General features: G+C 37.3%; 1 protein-coding gene across 5 annotated transcripts in view; it reads left to right on the forward strand.

Moving 5' to 3' along the window:
• CPNE8 (copine 8) overlaps window positions 1–20,848 on the forward strand; it is a 308,616-nt gene that overhangs the window by 21,356 nt on the left and 266,412 nt on the right. For all 5 annotated transcript variants that reach the window (XR_008373258.1, XM_053555697.1, XM_053555699.1 and 2 more), the window contains exons 2-3: window positions 10,675–10,715; window positions 12,777–12,823. Coding sequence is in view for 4 of the 5 variants with exons in the window: in XM_053555697.1 (XP_053411672.1) it covers window positions 10,675–10,715; window positions 12,777–12,823 (88 nt within the window). In the remaining variant the exon portion in view is untranslated. The remainder of the gene's footprint in view (window positions 1–10,674; window positions 10,716–12,776; window positions 12,824–20,848) is intronic.

Raw genomic sequence — 20,848 nt, forward strand, 5'->3', positions numbered from 1 at the left:
CAGAAGTAGTGCAGGTGGCTGTCGCTGAGTTTCTCTCTCCTTCTGTACAGTAAACCCACTGACATCAGGGCTTTGTTATTCTCAGACCCTGTTCTCTACTTAGTACCTAGAACAGCGCCCGGCATATAATAGCTTCCGATAAATCAGTGTTGAAAGAAAAACAATGAACATCTTTGACTGAATGTTGCCTCGCTCCTTGAGCCCAGTGTGCTGCTTTGCCCAATTTAGGGCTTTCCATGCCTGACCACAGTTGCTTGGCTCAGAGGAGGGCACTCTATCAAGGCAGGGTTAATCCGTGAGGTTTGGGAATTGTAATGAAGGGGGTGCTAACATTCTAAAATGTAAAATTTAAGAACTCTAGGTGTCTGTGTTTCCCACCATATAGACCAGAGAAGTAGAGGAAGCAGTTAAAAAAGATGGAAGCAGATGATTAATGTGCACAGCAAACCAGAGTTTTAATGTCTCTGTGCTTGTTTTAGTTCTCCTTGGGTTAACTGTATGCCTGAGTCTGGGCTTCATGAAACGTCTCTGTATTTTCACCAGAAGTTTCCTTTTTTCTGTCACGTACAGCTAAATAAGCCCACTATGTCCAGCTAATTTTTTCTATCTCACAGTAAAAACACCTCTCTTCTTATTTGTTTCATTTGCATATCATCACTCATTATTAAGGATGAACTTCATTTAATATGTTAAGTGACCATCTGGATTTCTTCCCTTATAAAATGCCCATTTACTTTAACTCATTTTTCTTTTGAGGGGGGTACTTACATCTTTTCTCATTAATTTAGAGAATGTTTTGCATATTTATAGCCTTAACATTTATCTATGATATTTGGAACACATGCTGTGACTTTAATTATTGCATCATTTGCTGTATAGAACTTTAAAATGCATTCAGCATTATAGAACTTAATCGTTTCTTGTTGCTTCGTGTAAAATTTAGAAAGTATCCTTCCGGCTAAGATTTTATTTATTTATTTATTTATTTATTTATTTATTTGTAAAGACAGGGCTTCATTTTATGGCCCTCGGTAGAGTGCCATGGCATCACACGGCTCACAGCAACCTCCAACTCCTGGGCTTAAGCGATTCTCTTGCCTCAGCCTCCCGAGTAGCTGGGACTACAGGCGCCCGCCACAACACCCGGCTATTTTTTTGTTGCAGTTTGGCCGGAGCTGGGTTTGAACCCGCCACCCTCGGCATATGGCGCCGCCCCCCCTTTTTTTTTATTTTTTATTTTTCTTTTGCAGTTTCTGGCTGGGGCTGAGTTTGAACCCGCCACCTCCGGCATATGGGGCTGGCGCCTTACTCCTTTGAGCCACGGGCGCCATCCCCGGCTAAGATTTTAAAATAGTATCTTTTATTTCCTCTGGTCTTTTCCAATTGATTCTTGTTGATGATGTATTTTCTGCAGTTTCCATAAAATATTTCAGCAGAGGGTGTCCAGTAGATCTGTGTGTTAGAGTGTAGAGTTAAATCTCAAGTATCTTAATCAGGTCTGCATACTTTAAATGTGATGAGTTTAATCAGCCCCTCAAATTCTGGAAGTAGCTACTCTAAATTGTTACACTGTCTTTATTCTTTATTTACACCAGAGGGTTTTATGATTACTGTGCATGTTAGAAATGACTAATTTTTTTAACTGGTTGAATATATGTTGATCAGATATGTAGACTGGCCTCTTCATATCCCTACATGGTTATAGCAATAACAGAAATATTGGTAATGATAAGTATCAGAGAGGATATGAAGGATTGGAACCTCATGCATTGCTGGTAGGAATATAAAATAGTGTAGCCACTTTGGAAAATACTTGGGCGGTTCCTCAAAATGCTAAAAATAGCGCAGGACCCAGCAATTCTACCTTTAGGTAAATACCCAACAGAAATGAAACCATGTGTTTACACAAAAAATGTTCATGGCAGTATTATTTCGAATAGCCCCCAAATGGGAAAAAAATAAATATCTACAAATTGATGAGTGAAGATGATATATCCATACAGTAGAATGTTATTTGGTAATAAAAAGGATACATGCTAAAACGTGGGTGAATCTTAAAAGCATCATGTTAACATAATAAACCTAGTCACGAAAGACCACGTATTGTGTGATTCCATTTATATGGAATGTCCAGAAGAGGCAAATACACAGATAGTGCTAGCAGGGGCCGAGAGGAATGTGATAGTGTGTGACTAGGAAGGGTTCAGAGTGGCTTATGGTGGGTGGGGAGAGGAAAATGTTCTGAAATTAGATAGTGATGATGGTCATACTACTCTGTGAATTACACTGTAAACTACTGGATTATGGTATGTGAATTATATCTGAATAAATCTTTTATAACAAAAGATAAATGGATTGGCTAGAAATATTGCTCAAGTGAACATGACGTACACCTGGTAATCCTGTGGTTATTACCATTACTGTATAGAGTGGAACCCTAGGCCCCCAGATCTCTGAGGTCATTGGCACAGAACGTGTAGAGAACTGATCTGACCAGGAAATGAAGGAAATCTTGTGACCAGAATATTGCCTTGAGGTGCTGTTTGGAATGTCTGAAAGAACAGAGAGTGGGAAATTTATTAAACGTACAGAGCATATGGTGTGACTGGTTGGGGCCCTCCTTGCTAATGAGCGTTTGTCACTTTGGAAAAATTTGATCTGAGATTTGCATTCACGATAACAGCATTTGGGCATGAGGTTATAGAGAGAGCTGCGTAGCCTTTACATACTTGAGCAACTGAAGGCAATTTGAAAACCCTAAGTGGACAGAACAGTTATTAACTGTTGATACTCAAGAAAATTATTGACTGTTATATATTCATCATGCTTTCAGTCATTTTATTAATTATCTTATTATTTTTAAAAGCTTTTGTTAATTCTTTTCTTTGTACAAAATTAAATCTTCTGCAAGTAAAGATCATTTAATTTTTCTCTTCTTGATACTGTTTTGCTTTGTATCTTATTCTCAAGAGCCACGGAAACGATGCTAATGATAACATTATTTGCTACTCATTTCACTTTGTTAGCAATAATTTAGACACTTAATCAACATAACCAGTATAGATGTCGAAAATTGAAACTGCTCTGTAAGTTCTTTGGCCATTGTGTTTAACCTTTTATTCTCTCATCTGGGAAATGGATTCTGCTAAGAATTGTCACTTGGTAGGATTATGGTGAGGGTTAAATGAAGTGATTTATTTAAAGTCCTAAGTACAGCAACCGGCTCTTGGCTCAGTAAATAAATACTAGGTGTGGAATCTGTGATCCATTTCAAGTTGAGTATGAGGGGACACACAGAAGGAAGGAATCAGGTCTGTATGCCAAGGGCACAGCAGTGAGAAGATGCTTGGAGAGAAGTCAGCATTTCCTAGCTGGAAAGGGGTTGCTGAGCCAATTTCTGGAGAGAGAATGCTGTGAATAAAATGTGAATATAGACAAGTATGGGGCAGGGTTTGTGTGAAGGATTACAAAGAATCTGACATGCCTGGAGCAAAGTCTTTAGGAAATAATATGGATAGAGATACGACTGGGGACATAGCCAGAGGGCAGAACATGGCTGGTGTGTATAGTACATAGCACTTGTCTATATTCACATTTTACTCACATGGAAAATACGAAGCCATGAGATTAGAAACAAGGTGATGAATTTCGTTTTGTACCTGAGTTTAGGGTTTTAAGGCGATCCATGTCTTGTTCTCAATTTCTTTTCTTTCTGTTCATGTTTTTAAACATAAATTCTATGTTTTTTTTCTCCAGCTGAAATCAGGGATAGCATTCTCTACTTTTTCTGAAGATTACATCACTCCGAGTTAACTGCACATGACCTCAAACCGGGAGGTTCTTCCGTTTATCTCTTGCCAGCCAGAGCTCTGAAATGTCAGATCCTGACAAAGCATGTATTTCTCTTAAGTAGTTTCCAAGAGTATCAATCACATTTTTGAATGCCTCAGAAGAAATGTAAAGAAATTGCTCTGTTAATTCTTTTCCCCTCAAATTCTGTAAGTATTTTAACCAAATTCACCCATGCAGAGGTTGAAACTATATTTTTGTCACTGGCCTTTTCAGCTCAATGGTACTAATAAATAAATACTTTGAGTAGACAATTTCAGCAAACACAAAAATAACTTGATGTTTATTTTATTCCTTGTGTTTGTTGGGTAACATCTGTCATTTTTGATAAAGTTCTCCCTGTATTCTCAGGCTATCAGAGGAAGCTGTTGAGCTGAATTTTTTAGTCTATTTTTCCGATTTTTGAAAGGCAATTCTTACTTTCTGGAAAGCCAAATAATCTTGTTATATACTTTTCAGTGACCCCATTCTTTAGAATTTCTTGGTATCTTAGATTCTAGCTGACTTTGGCTTTTCAGTAAGTTTTAGTTTTAAAATACCTCATCTTTTCATGTCTAAACCTTTGCTTTTTGCCTGTACACAATCACTCTCTCCTTGCCATAGAGATTATAGTTTTGGGAAAAATATTTTTTCTTAGGTTAATGTGCTAAATTTCCAGAAATAATGTTTTCCTTAATGAATAAATAAAACAATGAATAAGGGCACGCCTGTGGCTCAAAGGGGTAGGGCACCTGTCCCATATGCCGGAGGTGGCAGGTTCAAACCCAGCCCTGGCCAAAAAACCGCAATAAATAAATAAATAAATAAATAAACAAACAAAATAAAAAGTTAAAAAAATTAAAATAAAAAAACTATGAATAAATGAATGAGAGAATTTATTATTGCATTTTTTTTTAAGAATTTTTATTTTTTTGAGACAGAATCCCACTTTGTCACCCTTGGTAGAGTGCTATGGCCTCCTCACTCACAGCAACCTCATACTCTTGGGTTCAAGTGATCCTTTTTCCTCAATTTTTTATTTTTAGAAGAGACGGGGTGTCTCACTTTTGCCCAGTCTGGTCTTGAACTCCTGAGCTCAAGCGACCCACTGGCCTCAGCCTCCCAGAATGTTAGAATTACAGAGGTGAGCCACCACACCTGGCCTATTACTGCATTTAAATCACTTTCAGTGATTGAATGAATTTCCTTTTAGTTGCTCAATATAAAAGTTTGGATTTTCTTATCTTTATTAAATCAAAACTGTGAAAAGAATTTTATGTGCATGTGCATTTTTTCTTTTCTTTCTTTTTTTTTGCAGTTTTTGGCCAGTGCCGGGTTGAAACCCAGCACCTCTAGTATATGGGGCTGGTGCCCTATTCCTTTGAGCCACAGGCACCACCCTGTATGTGTGTTTTAAAGAACTTCTTAATTCTAGTCTATATGATAATATAATGTCCCAAATTACAGCCCTGGGCGTGGGCCAGTGTCATGGGCTTGTTTACAATTCCAGTGACACCATCACTCTCAGGTTTTGTCAGTTAATGGATTACTTATTAGGGCAAAGGGCCGAATGCCACCTTTCTCTTCTCCTCTACTTTCCATAATAAAACACCTCGCCACAGATAAAGTGGAAAATGGTAATGCTTTTTTTTTCATTGGATGCTAAAACTCTTCATTGAGGTGTTTGCTGAGCCTGGCCATGTGCAAGCTTGTGCTAGTTTCTGTAGCTGCCTAAGCAGTGTTTGGTAAAGACTTTGCAGGCTGCCAGTGGTCCAGAGACTACACCGAATAAGCAGTAGGTAAATAAAAGGCCCTTAATGATTTCCAAAAATTTAATTAAAGCCAGAATCATTCTGCTTATCCACAAAGGACAATTTACAGGGGAGACTGTATGATACCAGGTTGTTGGTCTCTGTCCACATGTGGAAAATTTATGCTGGACAGTGTTTGCAAAATGATAAGTCATTGTTAGGCACTATTTGTAATCTGTATTTTTGTGCTTATAGAAAATTAAATAGAATGTTTTTTGTGTTTTTCTCCATTTATCAGCTGTATTTCTATTCTTGCCTCAAATCAAATAGAACAATTACATTCAGGTACAGGAAGAGAAACCTGTGCGTGTTGTTTGCTGGCCACAAGTAAAAGTGCTTTTGGGAACTTATTTCATGTCTTCAGTTTGAGAACTGACTCCCTAAAACAAGTAGCTTGGATGTTTTATTAAATTAGAATTTTAAAAGGTCATAAAAAGTAGAATTGCCTTTACTCTGACATTATTAACTTTAAAATTCATATGTATGCTAAGCAGGTTTTCTTTTGCAAATTGCACCTATGGTAGAATAATGATATTTTTCTCCCTTTAAAGGATTTTTGACAAAAATAGTGGTTAGGTGGTTTCATTTACTTATTAGGAAAGAGTGAACAGTAGGCCAGCAATTTTTGGATTAACTCACAAATCACTTTTACCTTAAGTAGATTATGTTATGCTCATTTTATGTATGAGGTATTTGAAATTTCTATTTTCTACTATTAAATCCTTATCACATATAAATAAAACAGAAAAGAGTAGTTGAGCTTTTTAAAAATAGGCACTTCTTTCGAGATGTGTTTGTTTAGATTATTTTAAATATATATGCACACCTGTAGATTATTTTTGTCTACTATATATTTTTAGAAAGTAGTTGGAAAAGAGCTGACCATTATACCTGATTTCTTTTTTAGTTGTAGCTGAATTAATTTGCCTCTGTTCTTAGGTTACTGTTTTTTCTCTCCATAATGAACTGTGATTGTATATGACACCCAATATTTCTATTTAGTTATTTTTATAAATTTTTCTTCTCAGGACAATCCAGGCTTTTTGAAAGAAGGGATGTGTCTTTAATATTTATTGTATTTTTGGTAGAGTTTAGCTTGGTCTTGGCTACAGGTTATTTGCTTGAAAAATAACTTGCAGATTTGCTCTGAAGTATAAAGAGAATTACTATTTTGTAGCTTTAGAAAGATAAGTCTGAAATGTCATTTTAAGAGGCTGCTGGCTCTTCCCTGTGAGTCTGAGAATGCCAATTGGTAGTAAATACCACAGCAGGCGGGAACACCATGATGTTCATTTTACCCACTCGGTAACTATTACATGGGAAGTTATTTTAAAATTGGAAGGTGGCCTGTTGGGCTTAAAATCAAAGTAGGTAGGGGTTATCAGATGAGCTGACTATTGTCATCAAGATGCCTCTGTCTTTGTTATAAAGAACTAACACCCGTGAGGATTGGGTGAAGAGGGAAGAGGCAAGAATCCTTTCTCTTGGACAGACCTAGAAAGGTGTTGCTACCCTCTTGTTTATCTACCCTCTTATTTTTGTCTTCATGTATCTGCCTCAGTAACCCAGTATTTTTTTCTATAGCAGCGGTTCTCAACCTGTGGGTCACGACCCCTTTTAACTGTATTAAAGGGTTGCGGCATTAGGAGGGTTGAGAACCACTGTCCTATAGATTCAAATTTACTTGGCTGGGCCTTGGTTTAGTTGTGCCGTTATCGTCATTCCCTTGTAAGTCAGGACTTTTGATTGAAATTTGAGCATGAGTCGTTGCTAGAACAACACAGGCGATAGACGTAGGTTATAATTTTGATTAATTATTTCTCCAGGTAATTTTTCTAACTCACACACTACTTTTCCAGAAGAAGTTCATTTCGATAACTTATTCTCTTCCATGTTTTGCTATCTCTAAGTTTGCAGAATTTGCACATTCCGAACTTTAAACCTAGTGTTGATATTCAACATCATGTAATAAAAGGGTAGGCATAAAGTTATAGGCATCTTAGCTTGAAGCAAATGACAACTCCTTGGAGGGAAGAGCAGACTTTCCATATATAAGCTGGTGATGTAATGGAAGTATGTAATTTTAAAAAACGCATCATGTAGAAAGCAGATATTTTTCTATAAGTACAGTACGTTTAGTCTCTCATTCTGATTCTCCCTCCTTTTTTCGTATACAGCAGCTCTCCTATCCTAGTATATGAACAGGAATTTGTTCTATTTTATATTCTTTTTGTTGTTGTTGTTGCCATCTGGGGCTGGGTTAGAACCTGCCACCCTTGGTATGTAGGGCCGGCCCCCTACCCACTGAGCCACAGGTGCCGCCCTCTATTTTATATACTTGTGGCTCAATAAATAGATAAAATTGGAGGCCTTCTTCTATTTCTAGCACTCATGGCAAAATAAGTTGTTTCTTCCGGACTTTTCTGCTCAGTGTGGTGGTTTTGCTTTTGCTTTTTTTTTAAGGACAGGGAATCAGATTATTTGGAACTGGGCTATGTTCACTTATTTACTCATCTTCTCTGAGCCTCAGCTTAGTTCTTTATTTGTGAAATGTCCTTTACAATAATACTTGTGTCATTTTAGTTAATGTGCATGGGATTTGTTTCAAATAGGATATTTGGAAGGTAAAAATGCATTCTTCTCATAAATCAAAACGGGATGATCCATTTTAACCCTTACTGGTCTTTTGCATTATACATGTCACTTAAGAACAGGTGCCTTTTCCAACTTTAGAGTCACGTATGTTTGAATAAAGTTGCTTTTTGGGAATTAAATCTAGTCTGGCATAGCCTATTCTGTTCATGTGAGCAAAGTATACATGAAATTATTGTCAAACAATTGCAAAGGTAAATTATAAATTTCAGCGACATTATGAAGAGTTTGCAGAGATTTATTTCTCATCATATGATGAGTTTTTTGTGTTTGATTGCTTATTTTGTTTCTGACCTACCTTATATGTTATAGATCATATGACATGGCTCTATGGTAGAAATGTAACATAATAGGCTGGTAGAAATGTCAACATAATATGGAAAGTCTATGATTGAGAATATTAGTCTCCTTATATTATTGATAGAAATCTTTTACATTTGTGGTTTAAAATTATAGTTTATTTTTCCACAATTAAGACATTAAAATTACATTTTTTCAATGTGTATGTTGCACAGCTCCTGGCGTCTGTCCACAATGTCATACTTTGCACTGTTATTTCTACTTGGCTTTTTATGAACTCTAATGAAATAGCAGAAGACCTTAAGTAATATTTTCATAGGACACTTAATGAGCAAAATCTGGAGCACCAGCAAGGGTTGGAAAGTTTCCATTTACATGGAGAACTACCTTTGTAATATAATATCACTATAATTTTTCAGATGGAAATGTTTTAATTTACTGTTTGCCAACCATTGCTGGAGTCATGGTGTCTGCTCAGTGGACAGAAAGGATTATTTTAATTTGATCACTGACTAGTGGTCTTTGAATCTGACTTAATTCCAAATATAAATGTGTCTGATGTTTTCTCTTTTCTATGAATATTTCAGGACCTGATCTCATTTTACTCCTTGTGCTACATTGTTCTGTTGAATGTTTTTATTTTTTCAATGTACAGTGACTCAGTGGGAGCTATAACTTTTAACAACTCGAAATAGGAGAGGATGTCAGATTGAAATGAAAAAAAAGCCCTTCTTAATGACCAAAGGTAGTGCAGGTAAATGCACTGAATAGTAGTCTTTGCGGAGAAATAACACAGCTTGCACGTGAGGTTTTTATTATAAGTACTAAGCATGAAAGTGTAATTTAGCTGTTACAAATTATTACTAATAAATGGAGGATGATTACGAAGCACAAATTTGAACTTTTGGAAGCCACAAGTCACCGTTCCAGGTAATCAAGTTTTCCAGGAAAGTGTATAGCTTCAAATCATGACATTAAGAGAGTCATTACAAAAGTCAGTTTTTGTTTTTCTAATGATTGCCTGTCGTATGAATCAGAGCATACTGAACTTAAACTTTTTACGATTACTCAAGGTTATTATTACGAACCTAAAGTATAAGATTGTATTTCTACCAGTGAGGGTGATAGAATATTCCAATACCAGAGGAATCCAGACTCCTACTTTCTGATCTTCCATTGTTATACTGTTGTAGATATGGAAATATCTATTAAAAAAATAGATGCCAATGGCCTTTTCTACTTTTTTAATCTTTTCCTCTACTGAGTAGAATCTTCAAGAAATACCTCTAAATTCATCTTAATCCAAAACTATAATAGCAACAAGAAATTCATCAAGGTGGATGTAACACAAATGTTAATAGATGGTGCCTCCCTATGGCTGTAATTTTGGACGACTACTAACAACAATTTTGGACAACAACTCACAGTTCAGTTTTAGGAAGCAATTCTGAACATTTTTATACTCTTTTTTTCAATTTATTTATTTATTTATAATTGAGACAGAGTATCTCTGTGTCACCTCCAGTAGTGTGCTATGGCATCATAGCTCATAGCAACCTCAAACTCTTGGGTTCAAGAGATCCTCTTGCTGCAGCCTCCTGAATAGCTGGGACTACATACACCTGCCACATGCCCCACTATTTTTAGACATGGGGTCTCACTTTTATTCAGGCTGGTCTCGAACTTCTGAGCTCAAGCAATCTACCTGCCTTGGCCTCCCAGAATGCTAGGATTATAGACGTGAACCACCGTGCCCGGCCTCATCTTTATAGTCTTTATGAAAGGTTAAAGAGAGACCTAAAACAGTTAATTTTCTGAAAGAGACTCAGAATGTGGAGTCACATTATTGGTTAACTGCAATGTAAATTAGAGGAAATAAAGCTGCTCCCTACCTCCTTCATCAATCCAGTGATGTTCAGTCTGAATAAATCCAAGCAGACCTTTAGCAAATTTTTATTTAGTCCTATGTATGTATGTTTACATATACACACATTCATGTATATTTATATACAGTTGAATATGTTTATATCATATAAATATTTTGACATTGTAGTCAACTAACATTTTCTGTTTTATTCAACAGAAATCTTCTTGACCGAGACACATTTTCTAAATCTGATCCAAGTAAGTATGTGTTACTTGCTTTTTGAAGTAGTCTACTTTTTGTACTTCTTTGATTTTGAAAAAATTGTATGAAAATCATAGTTACTGTTTACATATTTGTTTTGAGGCCTAGAAGGCAAGAGGAAAATGGCTCAATCCCAGGGTGCTCCTCTACCTGGACCACTCTGTGCCTAAAAGGACCTGCTTGGCACATTGAGAATAAGATAACAATGCGGATGACTCGAGTGTAGGACAGTTCACTTTGAAACAAAAACCTCATGATATTGGTAGGCAGTTAGCTAGGTCTGAGCAGGGCAGGTGACAGGTATGTTAGGCTGTTCTGAATTGGTTTGGGTCAGACTGACCTGGGCTATTATGGGAATGAGGCTGATGAAGACTTTGCAGGTGGGTTGTTTACAAGACCTTGCAGGTGGGTTATTTTGAGTATGGAGTTCATTTAAGACCCTGGAGACTTCCAAGAAGCAGCTGATACTCCTCAAACATGTACATACATCCACAAACTATACTTGTCACAGAGCCTGCAGTCACTCGGATGAGGCCTGGTTTGAATGTAAATTACTGAGTTTCTTTTTCTTGCTACAAATTTAGTTGCTCTTTTCAATGATTTCAGCAACTACCCTGAGCCACCATGCTGCTCTAACCATATGACCATATGGTAGGAATTATATTTGAAAGACAACTGTCATTTTAAGTAATTTAGTCACAGATTAATACTTTAAAAAAAACAAAAGTGTTCTACAAAAGGTGTATTCAACCAAGTGAAATATGTAGCATCTTCTGATAGGAGCTGAATTCTTTTGGTTCCTAATTAGAGATATTGAAAATTGGAGATAACCTGTAAAGTGAAAAGGGTAGTTTGAATTAGAAAACCCCAGAATAAATTATGTAAATCAGTTAGTGTTTTCAAATCTTGTAATATTTAGAAGTTGGTATCTAGCAACTCTTGACCTATACAAATGCATGAAAACATGGTTAAATTATGGGGGAAAAGGTTTTGGTCAGTTGTCAGAAACAAAGGCAGTCTTTGCTGATAAAGTTTTACAATTTGTGGGGATTAAAACTTCCTGGGGCTTGTTTCATAGGTGGGCAGGACTATTCTTAATTAACCCTTAACCTCCCTTTTTGGGACTTTCTTTCTCACTTGACAGGATTTCCTACCTGTTTACAAATAGTGAGTGGGAGTTGTAAATAGTTTTTTTTGAGATATTTTTGTCACTTTATTGATGATGTTACCTTTGATTAAGATAGCTGTATAAGTTACAGATTTCCCCGCTTTATAGTTACCATTTTCTCTTTTGTAATTAATGATCCACCTGTGGGGAGATTACTTTTAGAACATGTAAATAGCCTGTTGGGAGTTGTAAATATTAACTGCAGAGTGTGATGCTGTCCAGATTGTTCCTCTTATGATGACTTTGAGCACTGTAAATATCTCAGGAAGAACTTGACGCGTATCTTGTAACATACTGAGATATTTCAAATTGTTAACCAATGGTTTTCAAGTTTATCTGCATCTATAGGGCAACATAGATGAAGACATTACCATATGTTTATTATATTTTTATATGACAAGCTCTAAGCATATTAACTTCTTTTTTTATATGAAGTTCTAAAGACCAGATACCATTTGTTTTCTGTTTACTTAAATAATTTTTAATCATTTGATGATTTACTAGCGATTTTTTTTGCAATGGTAAGGCTAAGAATTAGGCATTTAATTTTGATGGAGATTTTAGATGGCTGAAAAATATGGTAGAACTTGCATTGTGGACAATTTCCCTACATTGACCACCTCCTTAAGCTGACCAAATTTTTATAGGCCAGACATGCACCACATGTAAGGTTAGGCCCAGTTCTTTAGGTCAACGCCGTCTGTATGTTGACCAGTATATCAGTACGGTTAGGCCCAGTTCTTTAGGTCAACGCCGTCTGTATGTTGACCAGTTTGCTACAGTCTCTTGGATGGACAACTTACAGAGGTTCTATTGTAGACTGTACACGTTTACATCTAATGTTCATAAAAGTCACTTATGTGTGTGTATCTTTTCTCATCTTTTGTAGTTTGTGTCTTATATACACAAGGAGTTGGAAATAAAGAATGGAGAGAGGTAAGATTAAATTTCTTTTTAAAAATCATTGGGCTGCATTATGTAGGTATGTTATAAATTGATCAAGATGATACTTTCCTATTTATAGGTATTTTAAGTGTTGCTTCTTTCTTTCTTTCCTTCCTTCCTTCCTTCCTTTCCTTTCCTTTCCTTTCTTTCTTTTCTTTCTTTCCCTTCCTTCCTCCCTCCCTCCCTCCCTCCCTCCCTTCCTTCCTTCTTTCCTTCCTTTCCTTTCTTTCCCTTCCTTGCTCCCTCCCTTCCTTCCTTCCTTCCTTCCTTCCTTCCTTCCTTCCTTCCTTCCTTCCTTCCTTCCTTTCCTTTCCTTTCTTTCCCTTCCTTCCTCCCTCCCTCCCTTCCTTCCTTCCTTCCTTTCCTTTCTTTCCCTTCCTTCCTCCCTCCCTCCCTTCCTTCCTTCCTTTCCTTTCTTTCCCTTCCTTCCTCCCTCCCTTCCTTCCTTCCTTCCTTCCTTTCTTTTCTTTCTTTCCCTTCCTTCCTCCCTCCCTCCCTTCCTTCCTTCCTTTCCTTTCTTTCTTTTCTTTCTTTCCCTTCCTTCCTCCCTCCCTCCCTCCCTTCCTTCCTTCCTTTCCTTTCTTTCCCTTCCTTCCTTCCTTCCTTTCTTTTCTTTCTTTCCCTTCCTCCCTCCCTTCCTTCCTCCCTCCCTCCCTCCCTTCTTTCCTTCCTTCCTTCCTTCCTTCCTTCCTTTCCTTTCTTTCCCTTCCTTCCTCCCTCCCTCCCTCCCTTCCTTCCTTCCTTCCTTTCTTTCCCTTCCTTCTTCCCTCCCTTCCTTCCTTCCTTCCTTCCTTCCTTCCTTCCTTTCTTTCCTTTCTTTCCCTTCCTTCCTCCCTCCCTTCCTTCCTTCCTTCCTTTCTTTCCTTCCTTTCTTTCCTTTCTTTCTTTTCTTTCTTTCCCTTCCTCCCTCCCTCCCTCCCTCCCTTCCTTCCTTCCTTCCTCCCTCCCTTCCTTCCTTTCCTTCCTTCTTTCTTGTCCTTCCTTCCTCCCTCCCTCTCTCCCTCCCTCCCTTCCTTCCTTCCTTCCTTCCTTCCTTCCTTCCTTTCTTTCCTTTCTTTCTTTTCTTTCTTTCCCTTCCTTCCTCCCTCCCTCCCTTCCTTCCTTCCTTCCTTCCTTCCTTCCTTCCTTCCTTCCTTCCTTCCTTTCTTTCCTTTCTTTCTTTTCTTTCTTTCCCTTCCTTCCTCCCTCCCTCCCTCCCTTCCTTCCTTCCTTCCTTCCTTCCTTCCTTCCTTCCTTCTTTCTTGTCCTTCCTTCCTTCCTCCCTCCCTCCCTTCCTTCCTTCCTTTCTTTCCTTTCTTTCTTTTCTTTCTTTCCCTTCCTTCCTCCCTCCCTCCCTTCCTTCCTCCCTCCCTCCCTTCCTTCCTTTCTTCCTTCCTTTCTTTTCTTTCTTTCTTTTCTTTCTTTCCCTTCCTCCCTCCCTCCCTCCCTCCCTTCCTTCCTTCTTTCTTGTCCTTCCTTCCTTCCTCCCTCCGTCCCTCCCTTCCTTCCTTCTTTCCTTCCTTCCTTCCCTCCCTCCCAGGCTGGGTTCGAACCCCACCAGCCCCAGAGCATGTGGCTGGCACCCTAACCCCTGAGCTATGGGCACCTAGCCTATTTTAAGTTTTTTTCAATCCAAAGACACAGTTCCTTTTTTTTATTTTATGAAAGTCATTTTTGTGTTTTGTTTTTAATAGTAGTGCATGTTTAGCTGACTTATGACCTTCTTGTGAAATCTTCTAGGCCTGAAACTTGCACTCTCCTTAGCCAAAGACAAATTCAGTGTATTACAGTCTATTTGGCAAGATTCTTTACATAATATCAATTTGTGGATTTAGTCTCACTTTTAGAGGTCAGCTGCTGGTTTTTATTAAATGCCACTTTAAGAGATTTTAATTATGGTGCTTGATATCAAATATCATCTGAGTTTCTATTTTATTTAAAAATGAAATAGAAACTCAGCTTCCTAATGCAAATATACATTCTTTAATGAAGCAAAAGCTAAGAGGCTGAATTGTTATTTTAATCAATTTATTTTCTAGAGTATCTCCACATGCAAATGAATGAATGCCTACTGGAAAGTGGGGGGTATAATGAAATAAAAGGCTTTGGCATCCGCCTCTAGTTGCTGGTTATCTCTGGAATTTAGTGCATTGTTTTAATGAGGTTACAGTCTCTGGCTAGATTTCCCTAGTGAGATTTGTGCTACTTGTTGCCACAGATTGCACAGTGCTGGCTGTTTTACCAACTGTTTTACCTGTGAGTCCAGGGTCCGAATAAATCATTTAATTTATTCTCAAAACTGGGAGAACAATATTAAAAAATTGTCCCTACTGATAATGGGTCAGTGATCAGTAGGATATGGGGCAGTTGTTTCTCCTAATTGCTTCTGTACATTTCCACTTAGTTCGATATTTGCCTCCGTTCTACCTATCCAAATGTAAACTCACTTACCCTATTGCTGCTGTTGCTTTGCTCCAATTATGACTAATAAAATCACCAGCCAAAATATGAAACTGTAATTTTTGTAGTCATTCTGACGCCTTCTCCCACATATTTATAATTCAATCAGTTATCCAGTGCTGTGGATTCTCTCTCAGATAAACCACCTCCTTTATTCAGATCCGTGTTATCTTTTGCCTGCCCTGGTACCACATTCTCTTGGATTAGTCTGGGCACCTTTCTCTCTTGTTCATTCCTTTGATAATCTTCCTAAAAGACACATTGTTTCCTGTCATTCACTCTCAAATTCCCTCTCCCAAAGGCCTGGACAGTCCAGTGAAGAGGCTAACTGACCATACATGCCAGTTGGTGCTGAACGTTGACCAGAGTGCCTAGAGAAAATGATCTTATGTCAGGGACCACCAGTAAAGTAACCAAAAAAAGACCTAAATTGCAATCCCAGGTAGTGGGGCCAATGCAGATCCCCAATGATGAGGCAATTGGAAACTTCATTGGATAAGGGGAGTTTGGGGAAGGATAATAGAAATTATTGCAGAACTGAGCCAGTGCGTGAAGAGTTCATTCTCATTGGGTACTGACCAAGTGACATTGATTAGTTAGTTTAAGGGCAGGCTCAGCTTAGAAATCTCCCTAGCCTAAAACTTGTCTCATGCTTTTTGATTGTCCGAGCAATGAAACATAAATTTCTTACTTAATTTTCCATGTTTTTTATAATGGTAATGGTTAACTACTATTTCAAGCCCTTTATGCATAGATGAATTTAGTTTTCATAGCAACTTTAACAAGAGGTCAGGGCCATTATAATCCTTACATTATGTGTGAAGAAAATGAAGCACAGAAAGATTAAGAGACTTGAGTAAAGTAACCCAGTTATACATGAAGGAGTGGTAATTTCTTCCCAAGCCATCTGGCTCCAGAGCCCTTGCTATTAGATCACTTTGCTATGCAAAATCCTTATCTGATCCCAACCTTCACATTCTTCCTTTAAAAATGGAAAGAAATTTTACAAATCGTTCTTTGGGACTGTATTATTATTAAGATTGATTCAGAAAGAAAGAGTGGAAAGAGGAATCCTATCATGTAGGGAAAATGGCATAATATTAAACAAAATAGAGAAAAGCAATAATTTGTTTATTTTTTATTTTGGAAGGAGCAGAAAGTATTGGTAAGAAGGAACAATACTCAAAAAGGGTTTGAAAACAAAGTAAAAATGGAGCAGGAGATGATAAACCAGACCCAGAGTTATACAAATGAGGGGAGAATATGTGTTACTAATCCCCACAAAACTATTTGAAAAGAAAAATAGTTTCTTTATTTTGAGAGCCAGTATAATGTAGCTGTTAAGGGTGAGCACACACTTGATCTTTCAGTGGCTCTTTTTTTCCTCATGTCTAACAGAAGGAATGGTGATAATGATTCTAGCTCATACATTTGTTACATGGGTTAAAAGGGAACCAATGATAACAGTATCTGGGCACATAGCAAGCACCATACCATTAAGGATACATTGGGATTCTAAGAGACTAAACAACTTGTATGAGGATAAGAAAACCAGCAAGTGGCAGGTACGTCGATTCCTGCATTATAAAATTCTGTAAGATTCTTTGCACAAGCCCAGCAGTTGATGGGAAAATGACCTATGGGATTTCCTTGGTCTCAAACCTAATGTGAAGCTGTAGTGTTACACAGCTGCTAAAAACTAATACAATCTAATGTGTTGATGGATGTGCAGTGCTGACATCAAGGAAGATAATGCTATTATGTTGAACCACATGAAGTTGTCACTTTTTGTAGGTCAAATGTGGTGGAGTGTTTTCATGTGACTCAACTTTTAATACTATTGTTATTTTGCTCTGGTGGGAGTACATTTGGAGCATTACTTTTTAATTCTACATTTTAAAACATTGAAAAACCAAGTCTATGTTTTGCAGGGTGGGGGAGGCTACCATCCTGAAGAAAGGTATACAAGTTATGGCATACTAATCTGAGAATACTTAATCTGAAAAACAGAAGATGCTGAACAGTTCACAGTACTTGTCTTCAGACTTTTAAAGTATTTTTATTTAGAAATGGGTGTAAACTTAGTTGATGTTGTTCAGTAGGAAACAAAACATTGCGCCTGTGGCTCAGTCGGTAAGGCGCCGGCCCCATGTGCCGAGGGTGGTGGGTTCAAACCCGGCCCTGGTCAAGCTGCAACCAAAAAATAGCTGGGCGTTGTGGCAGGCGCCTGTAGTCCCAGCTGCTCGGGAGGCTGAGGCAAGAGAATCGCTTAGGCCCAGGAGTTGGAGGTTGCTGTGAGTTGTGTGACGCCACGGCACTCTACCGAGGGCCATAAAGTGAGACTCTGTCTCTACAAAAAAACAAACAAACAAACAAAAAAAACCATTTAACTCAAAGATTGATGAGACAAAGAGGCAGTATTTAGTGGACTGTGAGGATGACCTTTGTAACAGAGTATCCTGTATGTTTTCTGAAACTGTATCCTAATACGCTAGTGGATTTCTTGATACTGGGACTATTCGGATGGTCTTCATTGATTCACTGGGAAGAAGTTTGACTTGATAAACTCTAATAAACTTGCAAATTTGTGATTTTTATGACCTATGGAGAGTTTAGGAAGAGTAGTCTAATCATTTTATCAATTCTTTCAAATATCTTTTTATTGGTTTTCTTTTTGAGACAGATTCTAACCCTGTCACCCTTTGTAGAATACTATGGCATCATAACTCACAGCAACCTCAAACTCTTGGGCTCAAGCGATCCTCTTGCCTCAGCTTTGGGAGTAGCTGGTACCAAAGGCACCCACCACAACACCTGGCTATTTTTTCTATATTTAGTAGAGACAGGGTTTTGCTCTTGCTCAGGCTAGTCTTGAACTTCTGAGTTCCAGCAATCCGCTTGCCTGGAGCTCCCAGATTATAGGCGTGCATCACAGCATCAGGCCATGTCTGTTAAGTGCTGAATATTGTTTTACAAGGATGAAAAATGGCAAAACAATTCTTATAATAACTGTCGAGAATATTTGAAATCAGAAAAATATAGATACTTTATTATTAATATTAAATATCATTCTTTTATCAATTTGGCCAAGATTTATTGGATGCCTATTATGTAGCTCTAGTGGTGGGTAAACTTTAAGTATAGATGGTGTTCCTTTTTCAGGGATCATGCGGTATAATGGGAGAGTTTCCTCATCAACTTTGGTACATCAGTACAATCAATTTACTAATGTAGGTATCAGCACTATCCCAATAGTATAGTGGTTGTATCTGTATTTAAATTCAAAAAGTATGTAGTTACTAGCTATATGATTTTATGTTCTGAGATGAATTACTATTAGATAGTAAGGGGGAATAAGTGAAAAAGAGTTTAAAAATATGTTGAAACAAATGCTCCAATAAAGCAATAGAAAAATTATTTAGAATTATTCTCTAGTTGAAACGTTCAATTTAAAAATTTTATTTAACACCATAGGAGATTACCATTATATCTCCAATAAGTCTATCTAATGATTGTAAATTATGAAAAGCTCTTGAAGTAATGGATCTTTTAAAATTAAAATGGTTGTTCAGTGCATAATAATTCTAAAGCTGGAAATGATACTTAAGTGCCATGAAGTATGAAAATACGCAGACCTCTTGGTGGCAAGCAGAAATAGCAAAGCAGTGTCTCTAAAGAATCATACTTCACTTTGAGAGTTCTGAAAATGTTGCAATTAACTTCTTTGAGTTAGACTGTAGTTATCCATACGTAATTCATTCTATGAATTACTTTTAAACGTTTAAAATTAATAGAGTTGGTTCCAGATTCTCTAAGTTAATATGTGATGGAAGAAGGCAAGCTACAGTTGTTTAAGAACCACAGTGATTAGAGTTCAGAGGCAAACAAATCTATGTTCAAATGCTGATTACTACAGTTTGAAATTGGCTCTGCTCCATTTGGCTGACAGTAAGGCATTTTAAATTTATTCATTTCCAAACTGAATACTACCTGTTTATGAATAATACACATGTACTCCTATGTACACACTTTATACTGTCCAAACAAGCATCAAGGTCTTTTTGATGACCTTACTCTCATATATGACTTACGTTCACTTCTTAGCTTTTTGCTTCTAGAGTTCAGACTTGCTGCACAGCATTTAATATGAGGCTTTCTTTGTTCTTAAAAGTTATTTCATGAATATTCATGGAAAGGCTAAGTTTGAGGATGCCATCAGACAGAGGCACATATTGAAACTGTCATGATTTCAGTATTTATGTGTTGAAAGAATCCCTAGAGATCATTTGGTATGTAGGTAATATTTTCCACATCGGAATATTTGTGTGCATGTTAACTATTTATGAGCACTTAAGTCTTGTTCTTTATGGTAATTTTAACTTCCTGTTTTGGAACTTAAATTATATCATTTATTACATATCATATACCTTTTAGGGGTGAGCAGCAGTCATTTCATTCTCTTTGTTTTTTTTTTTTGTTTGTTTGTTTCTTGTTTTGTTGTTGTTGTTGCAGTTTTTGGCTGGGCCTGCATTTGAACCTGCCATCTCTGGTATATGGGGCCAGTGCCCTACTCCTTGAGCCACAGGTGCCGTCCCATTTCATTCTCTTTGTTCCAGAGAAATATTATGGGGAAACATCTAAAGTTATTGATTTGAGTTATTCTTTCCAAAATCTTTAGGCACTCACTGTTGCTAATCCCTTACAAGTTCTGCGTGGCTATTGCTAACTGTCTTCACTATTGGATTTACGTTGCGGAGCAACTGAATATTTTTATTTTGTTTTGTTTTGTTTTTTCTCTTTAAAAAGACATTAATTGCACTATGTTTTTGAGCATTCTGCAGAGATTGTATTCCTCTAGTAGACATTGAAAGGATTTTCACAATATGTATCATTACTTCTGTGATTGATTAAGGGGATTTAACAGAAGATATTTTCATATCCTCTTAAAAACAACTGAGTGACATGCAGTTGAAAGAACTTAGTAAAATCAATATATTCTATGGAACGTGTGGTCTGTGTTGAGAGGTTACTATGTTAGCAAAGATATATTGTGTGTTGCTAAGGCAAATATTATGTAGATTCATCTGGATTCCCAATGTCAGTTTTACTGGTTTTGGAGCAATAGCTATAGATCGAGATTGAAATTTTACTCCTTAGGAAAGGACATAAAATGGTTTTATAAATATTCCTGGCTATCGTCAGTTAGAAGCTGTGGCTTCATGTAATTCATCACCCATAGTTTATAAGCTTCAGTTGAAGTCTGTTAGCTCTATTAACATCCCCTGACCGATTGAGCATGAATCACACTTTCCCCAGAACTTCGTTGGTTATTAGCTGAAAAGCGAATCCAGAATATTTTGGTCTCTTGAATTATTTTTTCCTGTCTGTTTTTAAAATAACGTTTTATCAAAATAAAACACACCCAAACCAAAGGCACAAGTCATACAACACAGTAAATTACAAGTAAACACACCCATGTAACCATGACCCAGATCAAGAAATAGAGCATTGCTAGCAATTCAGAAATTGTGATTATGCTATTTTGCTTTCCTAAATTAAAATACTATCCTGTCTTGG

The sequence above is a fragment of the Nycticebus coucang genome, chromosome 12 (genome assembly GCF_027406575.1).
Source record: "Nycticebus coucang isolate mNycCou1 chromosome 12, mNycCou1.pri, whole genome shotgun sequence".
NCBI classification, from domain to species: Eukaryota; Metazoa; Chordata; class Mammalia; order Primates; family Lorisidae; genus Nycticebus; species Nycticebus coucang.